Source organism: Cyanistes caeruleus, chromosome 7 (genome assembly GCF_971803275.1).
Source record: "Cyanistes caeruleus chromosome 7, bCyaCae1.hap1.1, whole genome shotgun sequence".
Lineage (NCBI taxonomy): Eukaryota > Metazoa > Chordata > Aves > Passeriformes > Paridae > Cyanistes > Cyanistes caeruleus.
In genome coordinates this window covers 15,451,521-15,473,728 of record NC_141707.1, presented here as the reverse complement: position 1 = coordinate 15,473,728, position 22,208 = coordinate 15,451,521, and the positions used below count along the sequence as shown (strand labels likewise).

Here is a 22,208-nt window from a genome sequence, read left to right as displayed (position 1 = left end):
GGTAACAGTAACTATCATATTTTCTTAATTCAGAAGACTTTAACCAGAAGAGAAGCATTTTTAAGAAAACCATTAGTCTTTCAAAGCTTGCCCTACCCATGGTACAGTACTCACCAGAAGGCAAATTAAAAAGGACGAGTAACAATTTTTTAGTGTTTATTGAGAATTGCCTTTATACAGGAGGGACTGGTGCTCTGATGCAGTCACAAGTGAACCCAAATAAACCCTGCTCAAGTGTCAACAAGCAATTCAACTCGATGGATTTAAATTATAACGTCATTACACATCAATAATAAATTAAGACTATTGCCCAGTAGTTGCAGACAACTAAAAAAAAAATCATTGTCAAATGTAAAAAAAACCAAACCAACAAGGGAAACACAAGAACAATGAAACACATGTAACAATGTTGCAAATAAGTTAACAGAGTTGCACACACACATAACAGTATTCCAAAAACTCAGGGTGCACTGCCAGCAATGCTAAAATTCACTGTAAGTGGTGCAGGTGAGCGGGTGCTCTGGCAGGAAAGAAATCCCAGGCTTCCAGGGACCACATCAGCCACTGGGTTTTGTAGCTCACACCTGGCTTTTCCTGGCTTTTAATTGCCTTGACTGAACTCAGGTTGATTTGGAAGCTGCCCTTATCACTTAATACCTATGAAACAGACATTTTGCTTGTGAATTTACTTTTGATTACCTCAAGTATAGCAGGGACTCATATAAGGTAACTTGGTATCACAGGTATTAATTAAAAATCAGCCTGAAAGCACAGCTTAGTTTAAGCAAAATCAACTTGATAGACAAGTGCACAAGCAAACCTGAAAAGATCTTTTTTCCACCAAAACAATGCTGTGTGTTCAAGGATTTATAATGGTTTAACATGTGGATTAGATAGGAATAAATAAATAAATAAAAAGAGCCACCAACACTTGTGCACAAAGTCTAATACACTTCAGTCCTAGACAGCTGATAGCTCTCCAGACCTAGATATCTCTGACACTGACCACAAGTGGCATCTTTGCAATTTGGATTAATGGCCACCCTAAGAAATTTGGGTGAAATTGGCATTTTAAGATATGACTCAAGCCATCATGGCCACACCAGGGTTTTCAAGTAAAGAAGGACTTTGCACATTATTATCCAGGCTGTCTCCTCACTGTACTGCTAAAATGCAGTAACAGAACCGCCACTGACAAATGGGATTCCTGCTACCGGTGTCAAATGTGGACTTATAAAATCACAGTTAGTAAGGACAAGTGCCCCAGGCTGACACATGCCACGTACTTAAGTAAATAATCCTAAAATTTCAAGGGGTCAACCCTCTCTCTAAGGTAAGGCTGACTAAACCCACACTGGGTCAGCCTTCAGGGAGCCAGGCTGCATTATAATCGAGCTTTGAGGAAACACCTTCATTCCCACAGCACTGGACCCAGCTGTGCAAGTGAGCAGGGAGCTCTGTATGGGACTCCCTGGCCATGTTGTGTGGACTGACCAGGGGTTCCAGGAGGAGCAAAACTTCATGTGACCTGACCCAGTTTGAATTCTCTGTAGTTGACATTATTATATAAGCACGGCTTCTGAAGGTCTTGCACAACTGCATCTCAGTCTAAGCAGCCCAGCTAGTCTCAAAAATACACATAGTAAGAACCAATACCATCTCCACACTATCCTCTCTCATAATGCCCTCACAAAGCATAGGCAGTAAACAAATGTTATGGTTACCATTTCTAGCAAGATGGAAACTGTCATGAGCAAGGGTTTTAAGCTCCAATGCCAAACACATTGCATCATGGCAGAGCATTTCTAAAAAAATTATTCACTTCTCAAAGTTTAAGGCACCAAAATGAGCAAAAGTGAGGAGTTCCCACACAGCTTGGTGTCTTCAGAGCTGGTATATAAACCTGTAGAGCTCACTTCATGAGGGCAGAACAAGCAAACTAATTTACTCAGCTGCTCCTGCAAAAGAGCAGGCACAACCACATGAGAGTTTCAGTTTAAGTCTGCAAGTTAATAAAACAGCAGATGCAATCAGGAAATCCAAAACAGGAAGAGAGACACTAATATACAGTACTGTAAGGCACTCCTACTGGGAAGGGAAAATTGGAAGGCAAATTACGAAGGAGAGAATGATTGGACTCAACTGGTTCAAAAGCAACACAATGAGCTATGAAGGTCCAAGCCTGGCTATAGGCTCAGTACTGTGAGTAAGGACATGGGAAGAGACAGAGGAGAGAGAGGGGAGACTGGCTGGCAACTGAGCAGCAGAAAAATAAATTAGAAGATTATGATGATTATTCAATTGATTTCTTCTATAAATATCACCAGTCAGCTGCAATCCAGGCAGTGACCTTTGGGGAGCCTAGGAAACTCGGTGGCTTCTGTTGCTATAGGGAAAAAGCAAAATTCAACTGGGCAGCTTCCCCATTTCATTGTAAACAGATATCCTCTGCTCCTTTTAAAAATCTTTCAAGACATTATCATCAATCTATTATAATATACACACTATCCTAATAATAAGAGAAGCCTTGACAAGAAGAGCTCTAGAGATACCGGGATGATTTACTCCTAAAAGGGCCATCAGAGCCTGTGCAGCACTGTGAAAAACTTAATTTCCTCTCAAAAAAGTATACTTCCCTCACACCTGCTAATTCCTATTGATCCCAGCAGTGAGCTCATATTGTTATGTGCCAGCCAGGATATTTTGTCACACCACAAATCCATCATTTTCTACCACGTAAAACAGACAAAAAACAAGAAATGCAATAGGAGGATTCCTACACAAGAAATACAAATTTCTCTTTTTATAGATTGATAATACAAAAAGAGCTGCAGTTTGCATCCCCTAGGTAGGCCCATCTTTGCCTTGATGGAAAGGTAGATGGTTAGGGTAAAGAGAAAAAGAGACTTGAATAAGCGTCTTGGATAGTGTCTTAGATTAAAATAATACCAGACTATCCTGTAAGTACCTGTAGAGAGTGAGGCTATGGTCCACTGCAGTTCAGCATCCTATTTTTACACTGATAACAAGCTCTGTACAAAGCAAAAGCAGTAACTGGATTACAGATCAATTCCTTCTTAGTCAGCTATGAAAGCATCTTCTCTTTGAAGAAGACAAAAAGCATATTTTATTCTTGATTCACAATGAAATGGCATTGTTCAAATTTATTTCATGCGTGGGCAGGACAAGAGAGAAGTACTAACACGTAATTTCACCTGGGATGGGGGGAGGGTGAGGGCAGAGCTGTACAATCTGCAAAGCCCCCAGGAACTTCACCAGCTGATGCTCATCCAGAAGTCTGCAGAGCAGAGCCACATGCAGGCTGTGGGCTGCAGAATGGCCAGAGAGTAGCAGTGGGGACCAGCACAGAGTGCTGTTAATCCAGCAGAGACAGCCATGCAAGGTTACAGCACTGTCTGAAACCCAAACCACCTGCAGAACCCCCGGCTGAGGCTCCTGCAAGAAAGTTGAGTGAGGGCAGGATTAAGCCTTTCATTATGCTTACAAAAATTGGTGACAGAATGCTTTATCTTACCCATTTATAAGGAATAACTGTTTTTTGGATAGGAGCTAGGCATCCCTGAGAGGACATCATCTTCCACATTACAGCCTGCTCCTAGAGCTACTGTGAAGCTGCATCACTTTTCCAAAGTAGAAATGAATGTCTATTCATTTTAGGAACTAGCTGGTTTACAACACCACTGGATTTTAAAGCAAATAACATGATCTGTATTGTACAGTATCCTTTTACATAAAGCTCCGGGCACTGACAGACTATCATAACATGCTCTTGCTCTATGTCATTGGTAATGGCAGTGGTTTCAGACCCATGACTAATTTCAGCAGTTTTGCCAACATCATACTCTGTTATCCTTTAAACCTCTGTTAGCAAAGAAACTGTTCTGTAATATCTGTAGAAACCCAGAGCAAGTCCACTGCTGTCTCTGCTGTTACTCCAGAATTCAACTCCAATATCTAACCACCCACATAACTGGTACCTTGGAGACAGGACATCTGTCAAAGTAACTAACATTTTGCAATGGCTGAACCTTGATTCCTTGACTCCGTACAGCTTTTGACAGTGCACTCAAGGAGCCTTTTCTAAACTGAGCCAGACATGAACCAGCACTGTGAGGTATCATAAGTACCAGAGCATGATGATAAGAGAAACACCACCATTTTTTCTTTAATGACCTAACATTATGTCTACAGATAATTCAAAATAGTACCTGCCAGATGCTGACAGTTCAGAGCTACTGGCTTTGCCACAGGAGTAATTGTAGTGACACAAGCTGAAAAACATGGGAGCGCTCTGTTTATTCAGCCAGTACCAGTGCAGTTCCTGTTTGCCTGACTAATTTCACAATACTTCCCCAGTGTTTGCATTTGCGAACACACAGGGAATTCTTTGCATGGGAATGGATTTGCAAGGAACATTATACCTTTAAGGGTGATAGCCAAAAGCAATTCATTCCACATGAGGAACAGTGAGCTGAGACAGAGACACCATTGTGTATGGGAAGTATTAATTTTAGTGACAAAGGTGCATGATTCACCAGGTTTATTAAGTATGGGAATCCCTACAGCACTTTGCCAAGAACATGGAAAATCCCTCACTTCCTTCTAAAGAATCCCAATGGAAGAAGGATTTTTGGAAAAGAAAGGCACTGGTTGTCTAATGTCTACAGATATAAACATGCTTCTATATATATTGTAGTTGCACTCAAATTTAAGAAAGCTACTTTTTCTTTGACTGGAGGCTGGAAAAGGTAACCACTTATATTCCAGTACAATGCAACTCATTGTAGCATTTTACCTTTTAATGTAAGCATGATGTACCCTGCTCTTTTACTTAAAATACTTCAGCAATTAGTGAGATGCTTCAACAATCAAAACTGCTTTCTGCCTTGAATACAACAGTCTGTAGATTACATAGGAAGCAAAAATCAGTATTCCGTATTTTCACAAACCTGTATGAGAAGAGAGAAAAATACACATGCAATTTGCATTATTCTCCTGAAACCATATTTGCTTTCTGTATACAGATGTGTGTGTGTATGTGTATATATATATATACGAATGCTTTCATAGGTATGTAATACACATTTCACTGCAGGGTGTGGAAAAGAGCCAGGAATGTGAAATGTGGGGAAGACAATCTAACTGCTCATTGGAGGTGAATGAATTAAACATACTGCTAGTAATGACACACACCTCCCCTGTTGCATTCATCATGTACTTCCCTTTACAAAATAATTCACTGTGTTTAATACTTCCCTGTGTTCCAGGTGCATGGAGCAGAATCATACCTGGAGGAACTTCACTGTCCACCACTGAAGTCATTACAGAACCATAAATGCCTTGGAGCTCAGAAAGAATGCAGGACACAAGTTGTATATGTAAACAGCAAACTAGTGTTTCACAATTTTGGAGGTATTTGCTAACTAAAATGGGCAAGACCACTTTCCTGACTATCAGTTTAACAATTTCAGATTAGAAAAACATTTGAAGTAAACTTCATGAAATAAAAAGAAAACCGTTATGAACACTTAAAATGCCCTAAAGTTTCAAACTGGAAGGAGAACCAACATTATGTTACTACAGACAAGGACATAGCCTCCCATAAATCAAGAGTAACCAGCACAAATCTCAAAGGACTTCAGTGACAGAGCTTAACTGATATTCCCAGCCTGAACCAAAAGAGTAGCAAGTCCCATGCTTATCTCAATATGGAGTAGTTCACTGGGGTGGTTATAAATATATAAACATAACTGAAGGAATTATTCTGCATCTTACGTTTGTAAGTACCCCAAATAAGGTTTAATGGGAGATCCTTTTCTTTCCTTGGTAAGGAGATCCTTTTAAAATGTAAATGCACTGATCCTTTGAGATAGTTCTCTGAAAACATGAGGAAATGGAACCACATGTTCATATCAGGAGGAGACAGTGGATTTAAAATAATTCCTGCTCTATTGTGTTCTGTGAAATACCTCACCAGAACCCCTGCCAAGGCTACTAATAAATAAATAATACACATAAATAAGCAGATGATTCATCAATTCTAAATGAACAACACAAAAAATAATGCAGTCATGGCAGCAAATATTTTCTGCCTTGAGATAAAGTCTTCTCCAGAGGTGGGAAAGTAATTTGGGTACTTAATTAGCTAGACCTAAAGTATTTCTCGTAAACCACATTTTGTATGAGAGCTAATGTCTGGACTCCAATGCAGTTTAGCCATTGGCATTTCAAAGCCAACAAGGCTTTATGGCCACTTTGGCAGCTCTTATTCACAGATGAAGAAGGTCAGATAATATTTTTCAAAAAAATTTCTGCCTGTCTAAGCCAAGAATTTGCTTGAGCTGGCAGCTGGGAGAGGGATTCTCTTCAGGCTGGGCACTGCCTTAAGGAACTCATGTGTTCTGATATGACAATTCAAACATGTTGCAAGACTCTTCGAAGTTCTCGTCCATATTCAGTTGCCTCCAGAAGGATTTCTGCTTCTTCTGCAATTCTTTACGCACACACCTGGGGCATGGTACAGCCTTCACTTTGCACTCAGAGTGGAAGACAGCACCACAGCTTTCACACCTGCAAACACAAATTAGTGTCAAAATTGAATCATAAAATAGGACCAGAGCATGCAACAGGCTTCACGTGGGCTGTGGGCAGTATGTGTTCCTTGACACCATTCTGGGAGCTCAAAGAGCATTATGCATCATTAGAGTAGCACTGGAAAAGAAACTGGTATGGCCACAACTCTGCTGGTGCAAAGCGACTGAGGAGCATTAAAATAAATTGACTTGCATTCATTTTGCAGTTGCTGAATATCTGTCCCAGCACTTCTGCTTCAGAGACAAGTTTTTAGAAGGATTAATACATATCTTTTTAGTAACTAGTATTCAAGTATATCGCTGAAAAGACATCAACTTTGTTTTATGAAAGACAAGTCTTGCATTGTTTGTAAATGAGGAGTGACGATGTTATTTTCCAATAAAGTATATTTCAGCATTTGCAGAAACAGATTCTGTGAATTTCAACAGCCATAATATGACATATTTCTCATTGAAGCTGTTCTGGAAAGAGTAAAGAACAGTCCACTTCAACAGCAGAAGTCATCATTTCAAAAGTAAAATGAAACAGAGGTGATATTGTCTGCCCTGTCGCCTGTGGAAGACTAGACTAGATGAACACAATTGATCTATGCTGATCAATTGATCAACACATTGCTCTGAGCTATGATTCCGGCATTCAAAGCTGTGTTGTTCTGTTCTCAAATGCAACATTAAGACTTCAAACTAATCAACTGCTCAAACAAGATGACTGGTTTACTTTTGGGGCATTGTGAGGCAATGAACTTAATGTCACAGCAGATCAAGCCCCAGCTGCAGACAGATGCTGAGCAATGAAACATTTGGTGATCGTGAGTGAGCTACAACTGAACAGTTGGGCATTCTCAGCCTTTCAGTGCAAATAACTATCTGTAGTGATAAGTTGTCACTACAGCTTTGTAAAGGAAAAAGTAAAAGGAGGTAAAAAGTCTTAGATTTCAGTTGGATAATCAAATAATAAAAGCAACAAAACATGAAATACAAACAATGGGTGTTGGTCACCCTTGGTGATTCTGTAGGACATCTTGAAATGCCTTGCACTTTTTTTTTCCTTTCATGCAGGTATTGTAGTCAAATGACTATAAAAGAATTCAAGTGCCCATTGTTGTAACTTTAGTGGGGTTTTTTGTTGGTTTGCTTTGAACCTCTTTTTCATAGAAAAAAGGTTCTTGTCTTCAAGACTGTGAAGGAAATTGAAAACATGAAGAAAGTAACCCCTAAAAAGTGAGAAGCCATAAGGCATGTGGTCTGACAATACTGAGAGAAGTCCATAAGCTAACACAACCTGTTAGCTATATTGGCTGCATCTCACCTGTAACTTTTAGAAAAACTGTTCCTGCACTTGAAATTTGCACTATGAAGTTGAAGGCTGCACTTGAAGTTTCATGCATGGGTTCAAATATGGCCTAAATTTGAATAATTGCAGAGCTTTGAGAAGGTTGTGTAGAGATTTAAGGAGGCACATTTCTAACTAGCATAAACTGATAAAACTCAAATATGAGTAAGAAAAGGCAGATGAACAAGACTAAGTATAAAGCAGTATGTATCTACTGGCTTCCATGCTCTCTTGAAGTAAAACTTGACTGTTGGATTGCTCAGCCCAGCTACAGTCTAAATCTGGTTTTGAATCAAGAAACTGGCTCATGCAGAGATATTTACAATTTCTGTGCTCACAGACTGTGTTATTGCCCTTATCCACTGAAGCACATGCACACATGCTTAGGACTCATATCCCACTGATCTCTTTGGGATTACTGATCTGCCTTCCATTAAGTGTGTTTACGTGCTTTGCTGGGTTGGGATCTCCACAAACAGACATGCTAATGGGCAAAGAGACAGAAGAAGGCAGTGTCTTTAAAACTTGACACCACTCTGAACTGACACTAATGGTGATTTTATCAAGTTAATTCTGCCTTGTTAGTCAGCAGTTTACAGTGCCCTGGAAGTTGCTAGAGGGTAATGATTGATGAGTGTAATTTTGTGCTCTCAGTCGTGACTCCCTATGCTAGCCCTGCTAGCCCAATATTTCTCTACAGCATGCATGGAAATGACAAAATCTATCAGAAATTGCTACTGAAATGGATTGAGCAGGATGAGAGAGAAGCCAGCACACCTGTTCTCTCAAGTCAAAGGCAATCAGCGGAGCACACACAGACTTATGGTGTTCAAATTAATATGAATTCATTTTTCAGAAATAAGGTCAGTGGAAAAGATTAACAAATCTTTTTTCCCATCACTCAGAATCAAAACAGAGAGAAAATCTGTCTGAACTGTTATTCATTAGAGCTGGTGCAGTAGCTGAATCTCTGCCCAGGACCCCACAGTGTCAGGCACTAAGCAGAGGCAGAGCAAACAGCCAGCCCTGATCTCACAGTCACTGCATGGGCACCCACTGCTGCCATCGTTGCTCCATTCTGGTGCCCCCACCCCTGACTGCTGCTCTGAAGATCTATTTTCTGCCTTCTCTGGTCAATGTTGAGACCAGCCAAGGGGTGCAGATGACAACAAAGCAGCAGCAGCCTGAAGGAAGGGTGCTCTGAGTTGGAGAACAAAGCTGCCTCTAGCTCTGCACAGGAACAAGAGAGGACACCAATATCAGCCTTCACTGCATGCTTGTGTCCCCCTCACTGACAAAGAAAGTCACCAGGGCAGGGGGGCAATGCTGATCTTGCTCTGCCTTCGTGCAACTGGCAAGTTACTCCTTTTAAAGTGATGGAGCTACGCTACACCAAGCTACCTACACAGCTTTGCTTTTCCTCACATCAAATACAGTCGGTCTGAACTGGCCCTGGATGCCGACTGGTTGAGTATTTCTAACCTCACTGTGAGAGATTCTCCAGTGAAACTGAAAACTCCACCAACATTATCTTCCTTTTTAGAATATTACAAGCAGATTGCTTCCTAGTTAATCCTGAGATCTGATTTTATCTCCACATGTGAATTTCATAGGGTTTTTTGTTGTTTTCAAGCCTCAGTATATCAAAATGATTTTATTTCTCTGGAGAAATAAAATATATTTTGTAGCCTTTAAGAGGCTCACTTAATAGTTCACTACACTTACTTATCTTTCCCTTAACCCTTGTCGTTGTCATAGGTAATTCACAGTTCAGGTGCTATTTCTGAATCCTGACTTATTCTTTGTCTGCAGGCCAAAAAGTCCCTACATCCTTTGTGAGAATGCTATTCACCACTGATAATAAGCTGATGAGCCCATAGCCATTCAGGCCTTTCATGTTTCCTTCTTTAATGAATGATATTGTGACACTGCACATTAATAGCATCTTGCTATTTTTCAAACCGTATTTGAAGACTTAGTGAACATTGTATGTTGTTTTCATACAGACTTGCAGTCTTCTAAGAAGGCAGCTGAAATAGCTTCCTCTCTATTTTGGTGTTTTCTCTTTTTTTTTTTTTTTTCCTCTTTCCTGACCTAACTCAATTTCTGTTGAGCCTTTGGGGGGTGTTTTATGTTTTAAGGATGTTTTACTTGTATGGAGTAAAAAACCCGCAGAGAATTATTCAATCCTCTAAATAATTTCTATTGCACTGGAAAGCTCTCCACAGCCAGACAGGCATTATAATGCTCTTATTATTATCATTACTAGTTACAAAAGAAAAGTCTTTCTATGTTAAAAGCATATAATCATTCACTGTATGCTGAGGAAATGCCAATGTTAGTATCTCCCATTAAGTCTGGGCATCTATAACGTATCAATATTTAGTAAATGGTAAATTCTGGCATGTTCTTTTCATGCTTCCCATCTGTTTTTCCCAGGATCATAGCTCAAGTAATTCTAGATCTTGCACAACCCATTGATTATGCTCATATTTCTCCTCCATACTGCACCACCATTAAGTGCCCCTGAGCAGAGTCAGGTGCCTGAAGTGGGAGGTAAAATACAAAGAGACCTCAAAGACCTTTCACCTTAAATGGACAAAATGAAGCAGAGATGATCAACAGGTGGCCCAGGATGTCATCTGAAAGACAGGGTTTTTGTCTTGTAGGAACCCTACTGGTTGACAGACTCACAAATGTGACTGGTACAAAAGTGGGATGAAGCTGCTGGAACCAACAGGGTTTATCAGGATACCTTCGGTGCCATGCACGTGGGTTGGCTGTACCAGATGTACCATTATTCCCACCTCATAACAGGAAGACAGAGGTGAACTGGCTTGCTCAAGGCCAGCCAGGGGTCCCTAGCAGAGCTGAGAAGGGCAAAGAGCTCCCCTGTTTCACTGAACTGCCATATTCACCCACCACCCTTTCTTTTTTAATTTTACCTTTTAGCTTCTCATTTAAAAAACTCACTTCCTTTGTGCCAGACCTTGCACACATTTGGTCAAGTGAATAATCCCTTGAAACAAATTTCAGCAAGGATTTGATTTAGGGCTGAACCCTACACTGAGTAAACTTCAGTTTCTTCTTTCTTGCCATGCAGAGTAAAAGCAGGATACAATGGAGTTACTTCTTATGTTTTCCTTAGATGATGCTAAACATTCCCCAAGCATCTAAAACACTAAACCACCTGTGACTTGCCTATTAAAAAACCCCACAGAGCAAACCACACTGGTTGAAGTAAGCCTTTCCTGGGGATTCCAGCATGATCACCATCCCACACTATGCACATGTGCCTGTCTGCAAGCATTTCTGAATTGCTCAGCTGTGAATATCACAGGCAGGCCCTTCAAACTCCGAGCCTTTAGCAGAACACAAAGAAAAGGAAAAACGACTAGCCTGTGTTCACTTACAACACAAAAAAAGCCCTAAAGGCAATCAATGCCTGACACACACGTGCAGCAATATTATTCCAGTTGCCTAGGAACCAATGCAAGTAGCCTGCCTAGTGAGGGATGCCCACACAGTAAACGAATGCAAGGAAGTTGGCACTAATATGACATTGACTGAACATTCTAGTTAAAATATAAGGCAAGTAAAATCAACCTCTAAAGCTAGTTAAGTTGCAAAAGACAACACTTGATGAAAAAGCTGGTATACTTTATTGTTTTCTGTTTACATATTCCAGATATTACTGTGCTACCCTGCACAAATGAAAACAAGACAATCTGGGCCAGAAGATTTTGATCAGTTTTGATAGATTCAGGTGAAATTAAATTACCAAGAGAACTTAACATCTACTTAGGTGCCTACATTTCTTCAAAGAAGTGCTGAGCAGATCACTTCAGAGCTCTTTGAACTAGCTATCAACATCCGATAAGCTAAGCTCCTTCAAAAATTAGGTACTAAACTGCTGGCACAACTCAGGTGAGCTGGGCCTGGGAAAAGGCTTTCTAGCATAAGACAAACCAATCAAACCAAGAGGGAAAATTATGTACTTTGAGAGATGCCTTTGACCTGTGCCAAGGCATTTCCTGCAAATGTTGTATACTACGATTTCAGTCTCCACCTAACATCTATCTTTAACATTCTCCCAAATGCTCAAAGCTGCATTTGTCCAGTGACACAGCATCCATAACAATGTAAGCTCTAACTTTGCAGAGACTTTGGCATGCACAGCCCCAGAGCCTTCAGTAAGACTTGTCACTATGTGCAAAGTACATTCACAGGTCTTATCAGGATGGTGGCCAAAGATTATGGAGGCATCCAAGCTGGTTGATATAGTCAAGCCTGTTCTGTGGCACATCTATTTTAAACTTGGGCCTTCTGGTTTGTATCTTAAAAGGTCTACATGTCTTAACTGATCAGCAGAACAAATTAACTTAGCGAAGTGAAAACAGTTTAGCCTTGATAAATGAATATGAACACAAAAGAGCAACTCTCCGTGGTTCATATACATCTACAGTCAGCACATAAAAGGAAAGGAATGAACTAAATTGTTCTTAACAGTCAAGTAACTTTACCAGCAAAACACAACAAATTTAATTGCCTGTGAAAGTAATCACTAGGATGATGACAGGCAAGACCAAAACTTTATTAACTTGGTAACATAAAATAATCTTAATCATAACCACGATTGCTAAATTGTCTGATGTGACAGAAAACATGTTTTAATGAATTCTATTCTCATTCCAAAGGTAATTTTCTCAGTATTCCTTAAGATTTTAAAATTGTTAAAAATTGGTTTAAGTTATAAAACAAATACAGCCACTACTATAGACAACAGTGCCACTACACAGATTTCACTTCTGTTGTTTGATTGTTGGTCTTTTTTTAATTTTAGGAGAAAGACACAAAACCTTTTCCCCACATTAGTGAAGAACAAGCAAAATCAGAGCAACTTGAAGGGAGGTGCCTGCTTGCTAATAGGCAAGGATAGCTCTAACAAGCTATTACTGCCAAGGATATTTAAAGCCATTGCACAACACATGTAAATATAAAATAAGTGATATAATATGATAATTTTATATGTTTACTCACTAAATTTAAGCCCAGGGCAATTATAGTCCAAGAAATAAAATAGGAGGTAGATGTGCAGTTTGTTTAGGTTGCCAGAACTCCCGCAAAAGCAGAGCTCTGAGAGTTTACATGAGCTGAAAATTTGGTCCATGAAATGTGCAATTAATTCAAGAGGCTTTAAATAGTTCTCATGATTTAAAGGCTTTCAAAAACAAGGTGAAATAGTGAAATTTTGAAGGAACCCTGATTAAATGTTATATAAATATGGGTAAGACAAAAGAGGGAAATAAGGGACAGAAGAATCAAACTGACTGGAAGAGGCATCAAAAAGATAGGACAATTTTCAAGAAATTGTTTAACTGCTGAATCACAGCTTTCATTAAGATCTGTTCAGAATGGCCTCCTCCCAAGAAAAGCCAGAGAAAGGATGTATCATTAGAAAGCTTATGACTTTGTGAGCCCACCCTTACATTCAAGGCAGCAAACTGTTGCACTGTATTGTTGAGCGGGATGTAAAGAGCCTGCCAAGCACAGCCCACAGACCCGCTAATTAAGTGAACTGATTGTGTTTGTTTTGGAACCGTTTGCCAACAAAGGAATGTGTCACACTGATTAGTGAGAGAAGGGTATGTAATATATGTGTATTCAAACCCTGGGGAGTGCATAACCCAGGTATTCACTCTGTTTGCCCAAGGACTGACAAAAATGACTCTCAAGCAAATAACCAGACCAAAGAGAAACTCCAGCCCTCAAGAGGGGCCCTCCTTTTCTCTCAGCTGTATCTATCTAAAGAATACCCATCCTTCATAAATTCCTGCTGAACTCTGTGCCAAAAACTGCTGAAAATATTTTGGAGAGAAACAATCTCTTCACCTCAAAGCTGACCTATGAGACCATGAGGATGGAAAGTTAACAGCCAACTGAGAATCGCCTTGGAATTGTAATGGCCACTCTGGCAGCTGTCACTCTTAAAGAGGAAGAAAGGTCAGGGAGGTTGCCAAAAACCAAATGCCAGCTCAACACATATATACATATATACATACACACACACAAAAAAGCAGGCTTCACTTTTCAAGCATGCAGCAAAGAGCTGAAGTCTGCAAAAGATGTCATGCACTCACTTTTGAATATTTCTAAATTAACAGCCCAGTTTGAGGGTAGAATTAATAGCTCAAGAGTGAACAAACATTCAAATGCAAAAAGAAAAACATGGTCTTCAGAGTTCAGCAGCTCTTTCCTCCTCGACTCACCAGCTTTTAGCTTTACAGGGTACCTGGCAGTCCAGTATTGTGTACAAAATATGAATACTATGCTATAGATAGCAATTCCAGAAAACCAGGATGGAGAAAAGGGAGTTGTAGCCAATTATCTCTGTACACTGTGGACTCAAGCTAGTACAACTAAATCACAAATCTGAGCTGTTTACTCAGAGCTCTGTATGACAGCTGACAAGGAGAGCTGAACACATCATCAGAATTTTCAGTATCATTGCAAGTCTTCACATGGATGTTTTAGGACTTGCCATTTCATTTTCCACAGGTTGCTCTGTACATCTGCCTATTTCTAACTAGCCTCCTCACCTTAAATTTGTCTTATTAGTGGTTGCTACACCTGCTTTAGAAACCTCTCTCATCTTCAAGAGATGGAAACAAACACAAAATCCCTCCAGTGGCCTTTCCTGCACTGCTTTGGAGCTGATGGAGCTGTACAGTAAAGTGTACAAGCTCCTCTGTTGCCATAACTTGCCTCCAGAGCAAAAATATGGAACTGAAATAATCTGGTTAGTTCCACATAGGTGCATGTGTGGTAATGAGATGAGAAAACTAACTAGGAAGGGAAGCAGAAAATGCTGGGGATAAAAACAAAGTTAAGTTATAAGAAATACAAAAGGAGTAAGCAGAATGATGAAATAAGGAAGAGAAATATCGGAGAACCTTTCATGCTTATTGTGTTTTAATTAAAACCATTAACAAAGACTGCTGTCTTTGGCATGACATCAACCATAACTTCACATTTGTTAAACATGAACACAACTCCTTTCTGGCTTCTAACTTGCATAAACACAGGAGCTAGAGCAGCTTCTGTTCGCTTGAACTGCTGACAAGTTCTATTCAATTCCAGAGGGTTTTGAACTCTGTAATTGCAAGGTATGTCTGATCTCAGCTGAAGGGCAGGGAAACAATATACACCCAATAATGTTTTTGTGACCAAAAATCCCCCAGACAAATCAATTTTTAACGTAAACTTGTATTCCCAAATGTTCCTTCACATTGTCATTAATCTTTTGGGAATATCTTCAATCACCTTTTATACAGTCTCAAGAGACATCTTATGTTTTATGCCATCCTAGTCTTTCTTTTTAACTCAGTCTACCTCACCATGCACTCTAGATGCATTCTTTCTTAAAAACTTTTATAGAACTCAGCCACACACCTTGATTAGCTTTTATCCACTGCCTTGTCAATACATTTTTTAGAATAAGACTCTGGAAAAACAATGTGCAAACAACCTTTGAAACTGAGATCAGACTGAAAATCCCTTAAGAGTAGTCCTTGGTTACTTGTAATTTAACATCTTTGTGCATGCAAGGAAACCAGATTCTTAACAAACCTTTTTAACAGGCTGGTCCTGATTGTTTCCAAAGGTGGGTCCTTGGTTTTTTTCCCCTTTCAAATTAACACTTTGGAGAACAAACTACAATGACTGTATTTGAAACAGCCCAAAAAAATACTTATCTGTGGAGGAATGCTGTGCTGTCAGATTTACTGTCTTTCTGTTAAGGGTGGAAAAAAATATATCTTCTTTATTCAAGGAGGAACACTTTCAAGACACTACAAGTTTCAAGACACTACTGAAAAAGAGTAGTAACACTGCTGTGTTGCCAAATCTGCTTTGGTTTCCTGCATTTTGCTTCTAGGTTTTCCATGTGACTCCTGTCCCTGATCTGGCATCCAGTACTCTACATGATCTGAAATAAAGTTTTATTGTTTAGTTCAGGACTCGCATACACTTATACTTACTTTGTTGCCACCTGAGAATAGCAATATCGTTAAAAAATATGAAATCTTGCATATACAGCAATAGAGGAATCAGCAGACAAAGAGCAGAGAACTAGCCATAACATTTCATGGGGAAGACACTTCAGAATGGATGGTTATTGTTTTATAATGGATGACCACTGTACATTATGGGCCCAGTGATACCAGAGAACAGAAAGATGTTTGTGATCACTCCAGAAAAGTAACTTGGCTTTTCAGGACACTTTGCAAACTCAGAAGAGCTTTGGATAAATCACACTGTGTGATGATACTGGGAGCTCTTCCCCTTTTGAACATCTATTCTGAGACTTACAGGGCTTTGGGAAGTAGAACTTCTCATTTGTTTCCACACTTGCTCATGGTGGCCTCCCTGGAGCAGTGATCTACCGTAGCTGCTCAGAAATGTGCATTAGTGGAATCCAGTCCCTAATTATTTAAATGAAAGGTCATGAGAGTCCTCAAGGCTTTAGCACTCAAATCAAATGTATGACTGACATTACCACATTGGAGTACCTGCTTGTAGAAATGTCCTCAAAGGGGTAAAGGATCTCTCCATTGTTGCAAATCTCACAGATGAAACCCTTTTGGCTACAAAGGCTGCAGCTGTACACATGAGAGGTGGCAAACTTGATCACCTTCCCCAAGAAAGGAGCCAGCTTTCCTTCAATAACCTGGAATAAGAAGGCAATATTGAATGAACCCCCCAGAAACAACCAGAATGCCCTAAGGCATTATTACTACAGAAATACATGCTGTTGGTTAAAACTATAGGAGGGTTACTTCCCAACAATTATATATCCATGAAGACACAAGTGATAATAGTAGTCAATGAAGCAGCAATGAATTGAACATGAAAACTAACTTAGTATCTCTAAGTCTCTACACAGCAATAACAAAATAGTAGTAGTTATTTTAAGTGCAACAATGCAGTCATACAATAAGGCACAAAGTAGTAAATAGGAAACGAGTTTAAGGCTTCCACATTATCTCTGACAGCTATGAATACTGCCTTACAATTTTCACTTCTTCTTACTTTTTATGCACATATCACAGTTTTGGTTTTGTTTCTTTACCTTCAAAGTACAAGTTTTTGCATGTATTTCGCGAACAGAGTCCTAGTTTTAGTCCTTTAGCAGGACTGTGTTTCCCACTGAAAACTATTCAAATATAATGTTCTGCTCTTTGCCGAAATGAATAACTTCTTAGGTAAAGTCTTGAAGAGTAATTTGTTGGGGCTTTTTTTCCCTTTAGTGTCCAGCTCTCAAATCAAGAAGCCCCAGAGAATCTTGCTAGACCATTAGAAGTGATTAGCACTCCTCACGTTGGTGTGGAAAAAATGACTATGCCATATACCTTAAGCTGCTAACCACGACACTCATCTAAATTTGTGACTTGGAGACAATGCCTCAATAAGGGGTGCTATTCAGGCAAAATACTTTCCATTCAGATCAAACTTCTAGAGACTTTAAGGAATTCTGCGGCTGTAGGGAATAATGAAGATGGAATAAGGCCCGAAGTGCATATTCTTCTCTCCTGGGCTTCCTGTGGTCTGAATGGCAGCTTGCCAGATTAGTGATAGAAATGTGTCATGGGATTTGATAGCAACCTCCTGCAGAAAGGAAAAAGAATGCAGTAATTGCTGACTGAAGATTTGCATGGGGCTATGCCCTGGAACCCAAGAATGGGGAGTTTTACACTTAAATGAGTGTCAGTCTCAGTTCCCTAAATATGGTAATACACCACTTGTAATTTGGGTTTAGTGTAAACAAATCTAGAGAAAGTAGAGATATCAAGGTAAAGAAGAACAACAGAGAGTCTGGAAGCAAATGCCAGGTAGTAAGGAAACAAATTTGTCTTCCAGGGCACTTTCTGCCCACAACCAAGAAAGCCACTACTAATAAGCACACCTAGAAAAGAAGGTGCATGGGGAGTGCTGGTGTTGATGGCACAGGCTGAAATGTGCCCCTTCTTTGCCTTCAGCTCCAGCTAACAACACCTGCAACAACAGGAAGCAGCAATGTTATTGCTACTACTGCAGATAGGACATCTGATCATGTCAGAGGAAAAATGACGTTCCTATTGCATCCTGGTATAGGAAGATCCCCTTCAACCACAACATAAACAACGCAGAGAAGCTGCTGCATGAAATACAAAAATGAAGCCATAGTTCAAGGCAGTGATACTGCTAACCTTCTAAACAGATGGTCAGAAGCTAATTTAGCTCCCCTAGGCTGGGGTTTGTTTTTCATTTTGAAGGAAGAAATATTTTGCACAGTTACAGAGTGGGTCTGAAAGCCAAACAAGGGGCTTTCAGGGAGCAGGGGAAAGACACGGAAGTTGACAATATTCAATAAACAGAAAGAAAGAAACAGTGAAGCCACCCAGCTAGTGAAAAAGCTACAGTCAGTCTCAAAAAAACCACTTAGGCACTAATAGATGAAATACACTTACAAAGATAATAAAGACCACAATGCATACAAATTTTCCAGAGAATGTTCATGCTATAGCAGTCAGGCCACAAATGCCCAGCTCAAAATGCCAGTCTAAAGACTACAAACAAACTCTAAACCTGAACTAATGTCACTGTCAGCAACAATGTAGAAGTTAAATCTCTGAATTGAATTAACATTTTTTATAATGTAATAAACACAATTATCATAATCTGCTGCCTTCCTATGCACTGGGGGTGAATTTAAAACTACAAGGAACAAAAGCTTTCCTGTGCTGAAGAGTTCACAACCTAAGCAAGACACACTGAGTGGGCAGCTGCCCTGAGGAGATGGTGTCATTTGTCCCTCTTTATTTATTTATTTGTACGGTTTGCTGTAGCACTGTAGTGGGTGGGCTTGTTACTCTGGCCACCGCAGACATACAAGGAAGATGATATCTTCAAAGAGCCATGCATGCCAATTTTGCAATGTGAATTACAGGCCATTTTACTGAATTATAGAAGGAAGACAAAAAGCAGCATCAAATCGACGTTATCACTGGTTTTAGCATCTGTAAATTTTGTGTTATTTTGTTTCATCAGAGAGCTCAAGGCTGTGCACAGGATGATTTTTCCTTGCAGCCTTCTCTCATTCTTGTTTATAGCCAGTAAGAATAAAATCGTCATCTCCATTTATGCTAGGCAAGCAGAAAAGATTTCTACTTGCTCTCCCATGTCTACTTGCTGTCTACTCACTGTTTTGTGGTAACAGTTTCGCAGTGAGTATTTTATGGCTTGGGAAAAGGAGCACAGAACATGTCATCAAAGGTTTTAAAACTTCTCCTGTGACTGCCAGAGGTCCAGAGTCTGTCAGTTTAGACATCCCAGAACCATAATGGAAGAGTCCCAGGATCTTCTCCCAGTTGTTGCTAGAATCTAATTTTGAGTTTCAAGGGAAAAACAAGTGATTAAAGAAGTGTGATAGTCAAATGTAATGCATTATCCAGGTACCATGGAAATTATGGGAGGAAAAGCAAGACCTCAAGAGGCTGTCTTGGCAGAGCCACTAATACTTATATCATCCTTTACAGCTGTATCTGTTCCTAAAGCCTTTCAGTGACGGAGACTTCACAGCCCCCATGCAGTCTAATCCAGCACACGTCCGTTCTCACTGCTGGAGTCACTCCCAAGCTTTGACCTGAACCTTTCCTAAGAACATTTCAGTTTACAAAATAAGTTTACAAAATAGAGAAACTGAAATCACACACTACAAGCTGCAGTAAAGTACATCATGTTTCAGAAATGTGGCAATTTAGCACAAAACTACGTTAAGAGTATGCCAAAGGAAGAGAAACCAAAATTTTCACCCTCTTTAACACAGGGCATGTCTCAGCACACACCTGGCAAAGGCTTAAAAATATATGTCTGTCTCTTAAAAAGAAAAAAGCATCAAGCTTAAATTAAAATTTTGCTGAGATCAGATTCTCTTCCACTGACAAAACACATAAAGAGCAAGGTCTGTTTCTAATCCAAACTCTTTGTAGAGCAAGCAGTTGTTCAACTGGTCAAAACTATGGGTGAAAGGTGATTAATGATGCCATCCCAGCCAGCAATTGACAGAGAGTACAATGCAGCTTTTTTTTCCTTAACTGGTCAAGAAGTCCATTCCAAAATCATTTTGGACACAGGGCCATGCTTATCACTGCTGTACCCAGAATACATTGGGGTACACTACTTGGTGACAACAAAAAAAAAACAAACAGTTGTGTCCAGAAGTCCAAAGCAAGCTATGTCTCTGAACAGCCCCAGTATTCAGATCAGAATCACTATTCATCTCTCTGGATCAGGAAAAACATTTCTCTAAGCTTCCACACGACAGAAAGCCATGGCTTTGCACACAGCAGCTCCTGTGTGTGTCATATTAAGAACTGTATAAAAATACACACCCACATGTACATACATAAAAGACAGGCCCTGCCCTCAAAGCACTTACAATTTAAACCAGCAAAGCAAACACTGCTTTTTACAGTAACTGCCACATATCTCCCACCTGAAATTTGACAAGCTATGTTTTGGAGGAGCCTCCCATACAGGTTCCCTGCCCACACTGCAAAGCATCCCTCTGGCCAGAGATTGGCTGCAGGGGCCAGGGCTGTTAAGAAGAGAGAAGAAACCAGGAAATCCAGCAAGAGCAGCTACCTGCCCCACTGCCCAGCTTCCTGCACATGGCTTGGGAAAGCTCAAGCTGTACTGAAGAGCAAGAGGGGAAGGCAGAGACTTGTTTGCAGCAATGGGAGAAACAGAAGGGGTACAAGTATCTGAACATGCGCTGAAATGGTGGTGGCATAATTATTTTAGATGATTTCTAAAACAGAGGCTTCACATACAAGTCAATGTATAATATGTGTGTGTGTGTGTGTATAATATACATACAATATATATTATATATGAATAAAGGTAAATCAAATTTTCTTCTTGGTATATCTTTGTGTTCAGTTGGGGAGCAGTATAATTCTGAAGAAACAATTGCTCAGAATAAGTGAGGTGAGGGGAAAACACAGGGACTGCCAAACACCAGCAGACAAGCCAGTGTTGGCAAAGGCTGTGAGAGTCTTGTGCAGTGGGAAGGCAGGACACATGCACTGGGTTATGTGTTTCCTGATGCACCAGGAAGACAGAAGATAAAAGGCAGCAGTGGCTATGGAACAAGTCCCTTTGAATACACATTTATATGATTATGAGGGCAATGTGTGATCAGTCAAAGTTAAACCATTTGTCAGGAGGGCTGCTCACCCTCAGAGGTTTCCTGATCCTTCTAGTCAAAGGCTGGAATTTACTCATTATTCCCTTGATCTATCAAGGTGATGTTTTCACAAATAAATGGGCAGCCATCTGTCCCCAGAGAACAAGAACTGCAAAGGCCATAGACCAGGGCACCCACCAAGCCAGAGAAACCCTCCACAGTGGCCCGCTGTGTACACAACAGGGCTCTTCTTCACAGGCAACTTTCAGAAGCAGCAGGTGTTTCCCAGGGGCCTGTGACCAGTGTCCCTGTGTCTGACCTTCACAATGCATTTGTGAGCCCACAGCAGTGCCCTGCACTGGAAGAGAGGCAGTCCCCTCATCTCTGACACACGCTGACTTCCAGCTCTGTCCTGACTCCATCCCTCCTCCCGGCTGCCTGGGCCAAGCACAGTGGTACCAGAGGCCCCACTGCCCAGACCCAGCTGTGCCTCTATGTAGCACAAGCCCCCATTACACACAGCAGAGAAGTCAAGTCATTTTGTCTTCCCTGCTCAGTCAATAAAAACTCCTTGTATGAGAACCTACTTACCAGCATGAAGGAGGGTTGCACAAACCAGTCCCATGGGAGAGCAATGTAGAGAACACGGTGTTGCAATATATGTTTTCATATTAAAAACCAAACTAGAAAAGTGGTCAAATGAACAGAGGCAGAATTTCTCAAGTCTGTTAAGAGTTTTAGCCCAGAGAGATGGCGACCCAAACTCATGACTTGTAGTAACTTTCTGTTTGGGAAACAGAGTTAAGACCAAAAACAAGACATAAATAAACCCTATTACAGAATTAGAGTTTGTTCCAGTTCCTGAGAGTTGTTCAAATTACAAAAGACATTAACAGAAGCCTCTGGCTGGGACTAACTGAAAAGCAATAAAATATTGATTAGACAAAGCAAGAATGGAAGATACCTCTTAACTCAGTCTGTATCATTTCCATAGAGATAATATCCCAATAACTTTATCAAGAACTAGGAGAGG

At 40.2% G+C, this 22,208-nt stretch overlaps 1 protein-coding gene across 10 annotated transcripts in view; it reads right to left on the bottom strand.

Moving 5' to 3' along the window:
* Positions 1-22,208, bottom strand: part of PLEKHM3 (pleckstrin homology domain containing M3) — a 92,620-nt gene that overhangs the window by 13,545 nt on the left and 56,867 nt on the right. For 3 of the 10 annotated variants that reach the window (XM_086897303.1, XM_086897304.1, XM_086897305.1), the window contains 2 exons: positions 16,518-16,675; positions 140-6,591 (listed from right to left, as the gene is read on the bottom strand). In XM_086897303.1, the coding sequence (XP_086753429.1) occupies positions 6,414-6,591; positions 16,518-16,675 (336 nt within the window). In that variant the 3' untranslated portion in view covers positions 140-6,413. Of the gene's footprint in view, positions 1-139; positions 6,592-14,901; positions 15,935-16,317; positions 16,431-16,517; positions 16,676-22,208 lie in introns of those variants that run through there. The other 7 variants (XR_015289143.1, XR_015289144.1, XR_015289145.1 and 4 more) reach the window with 5 other exon arrangements.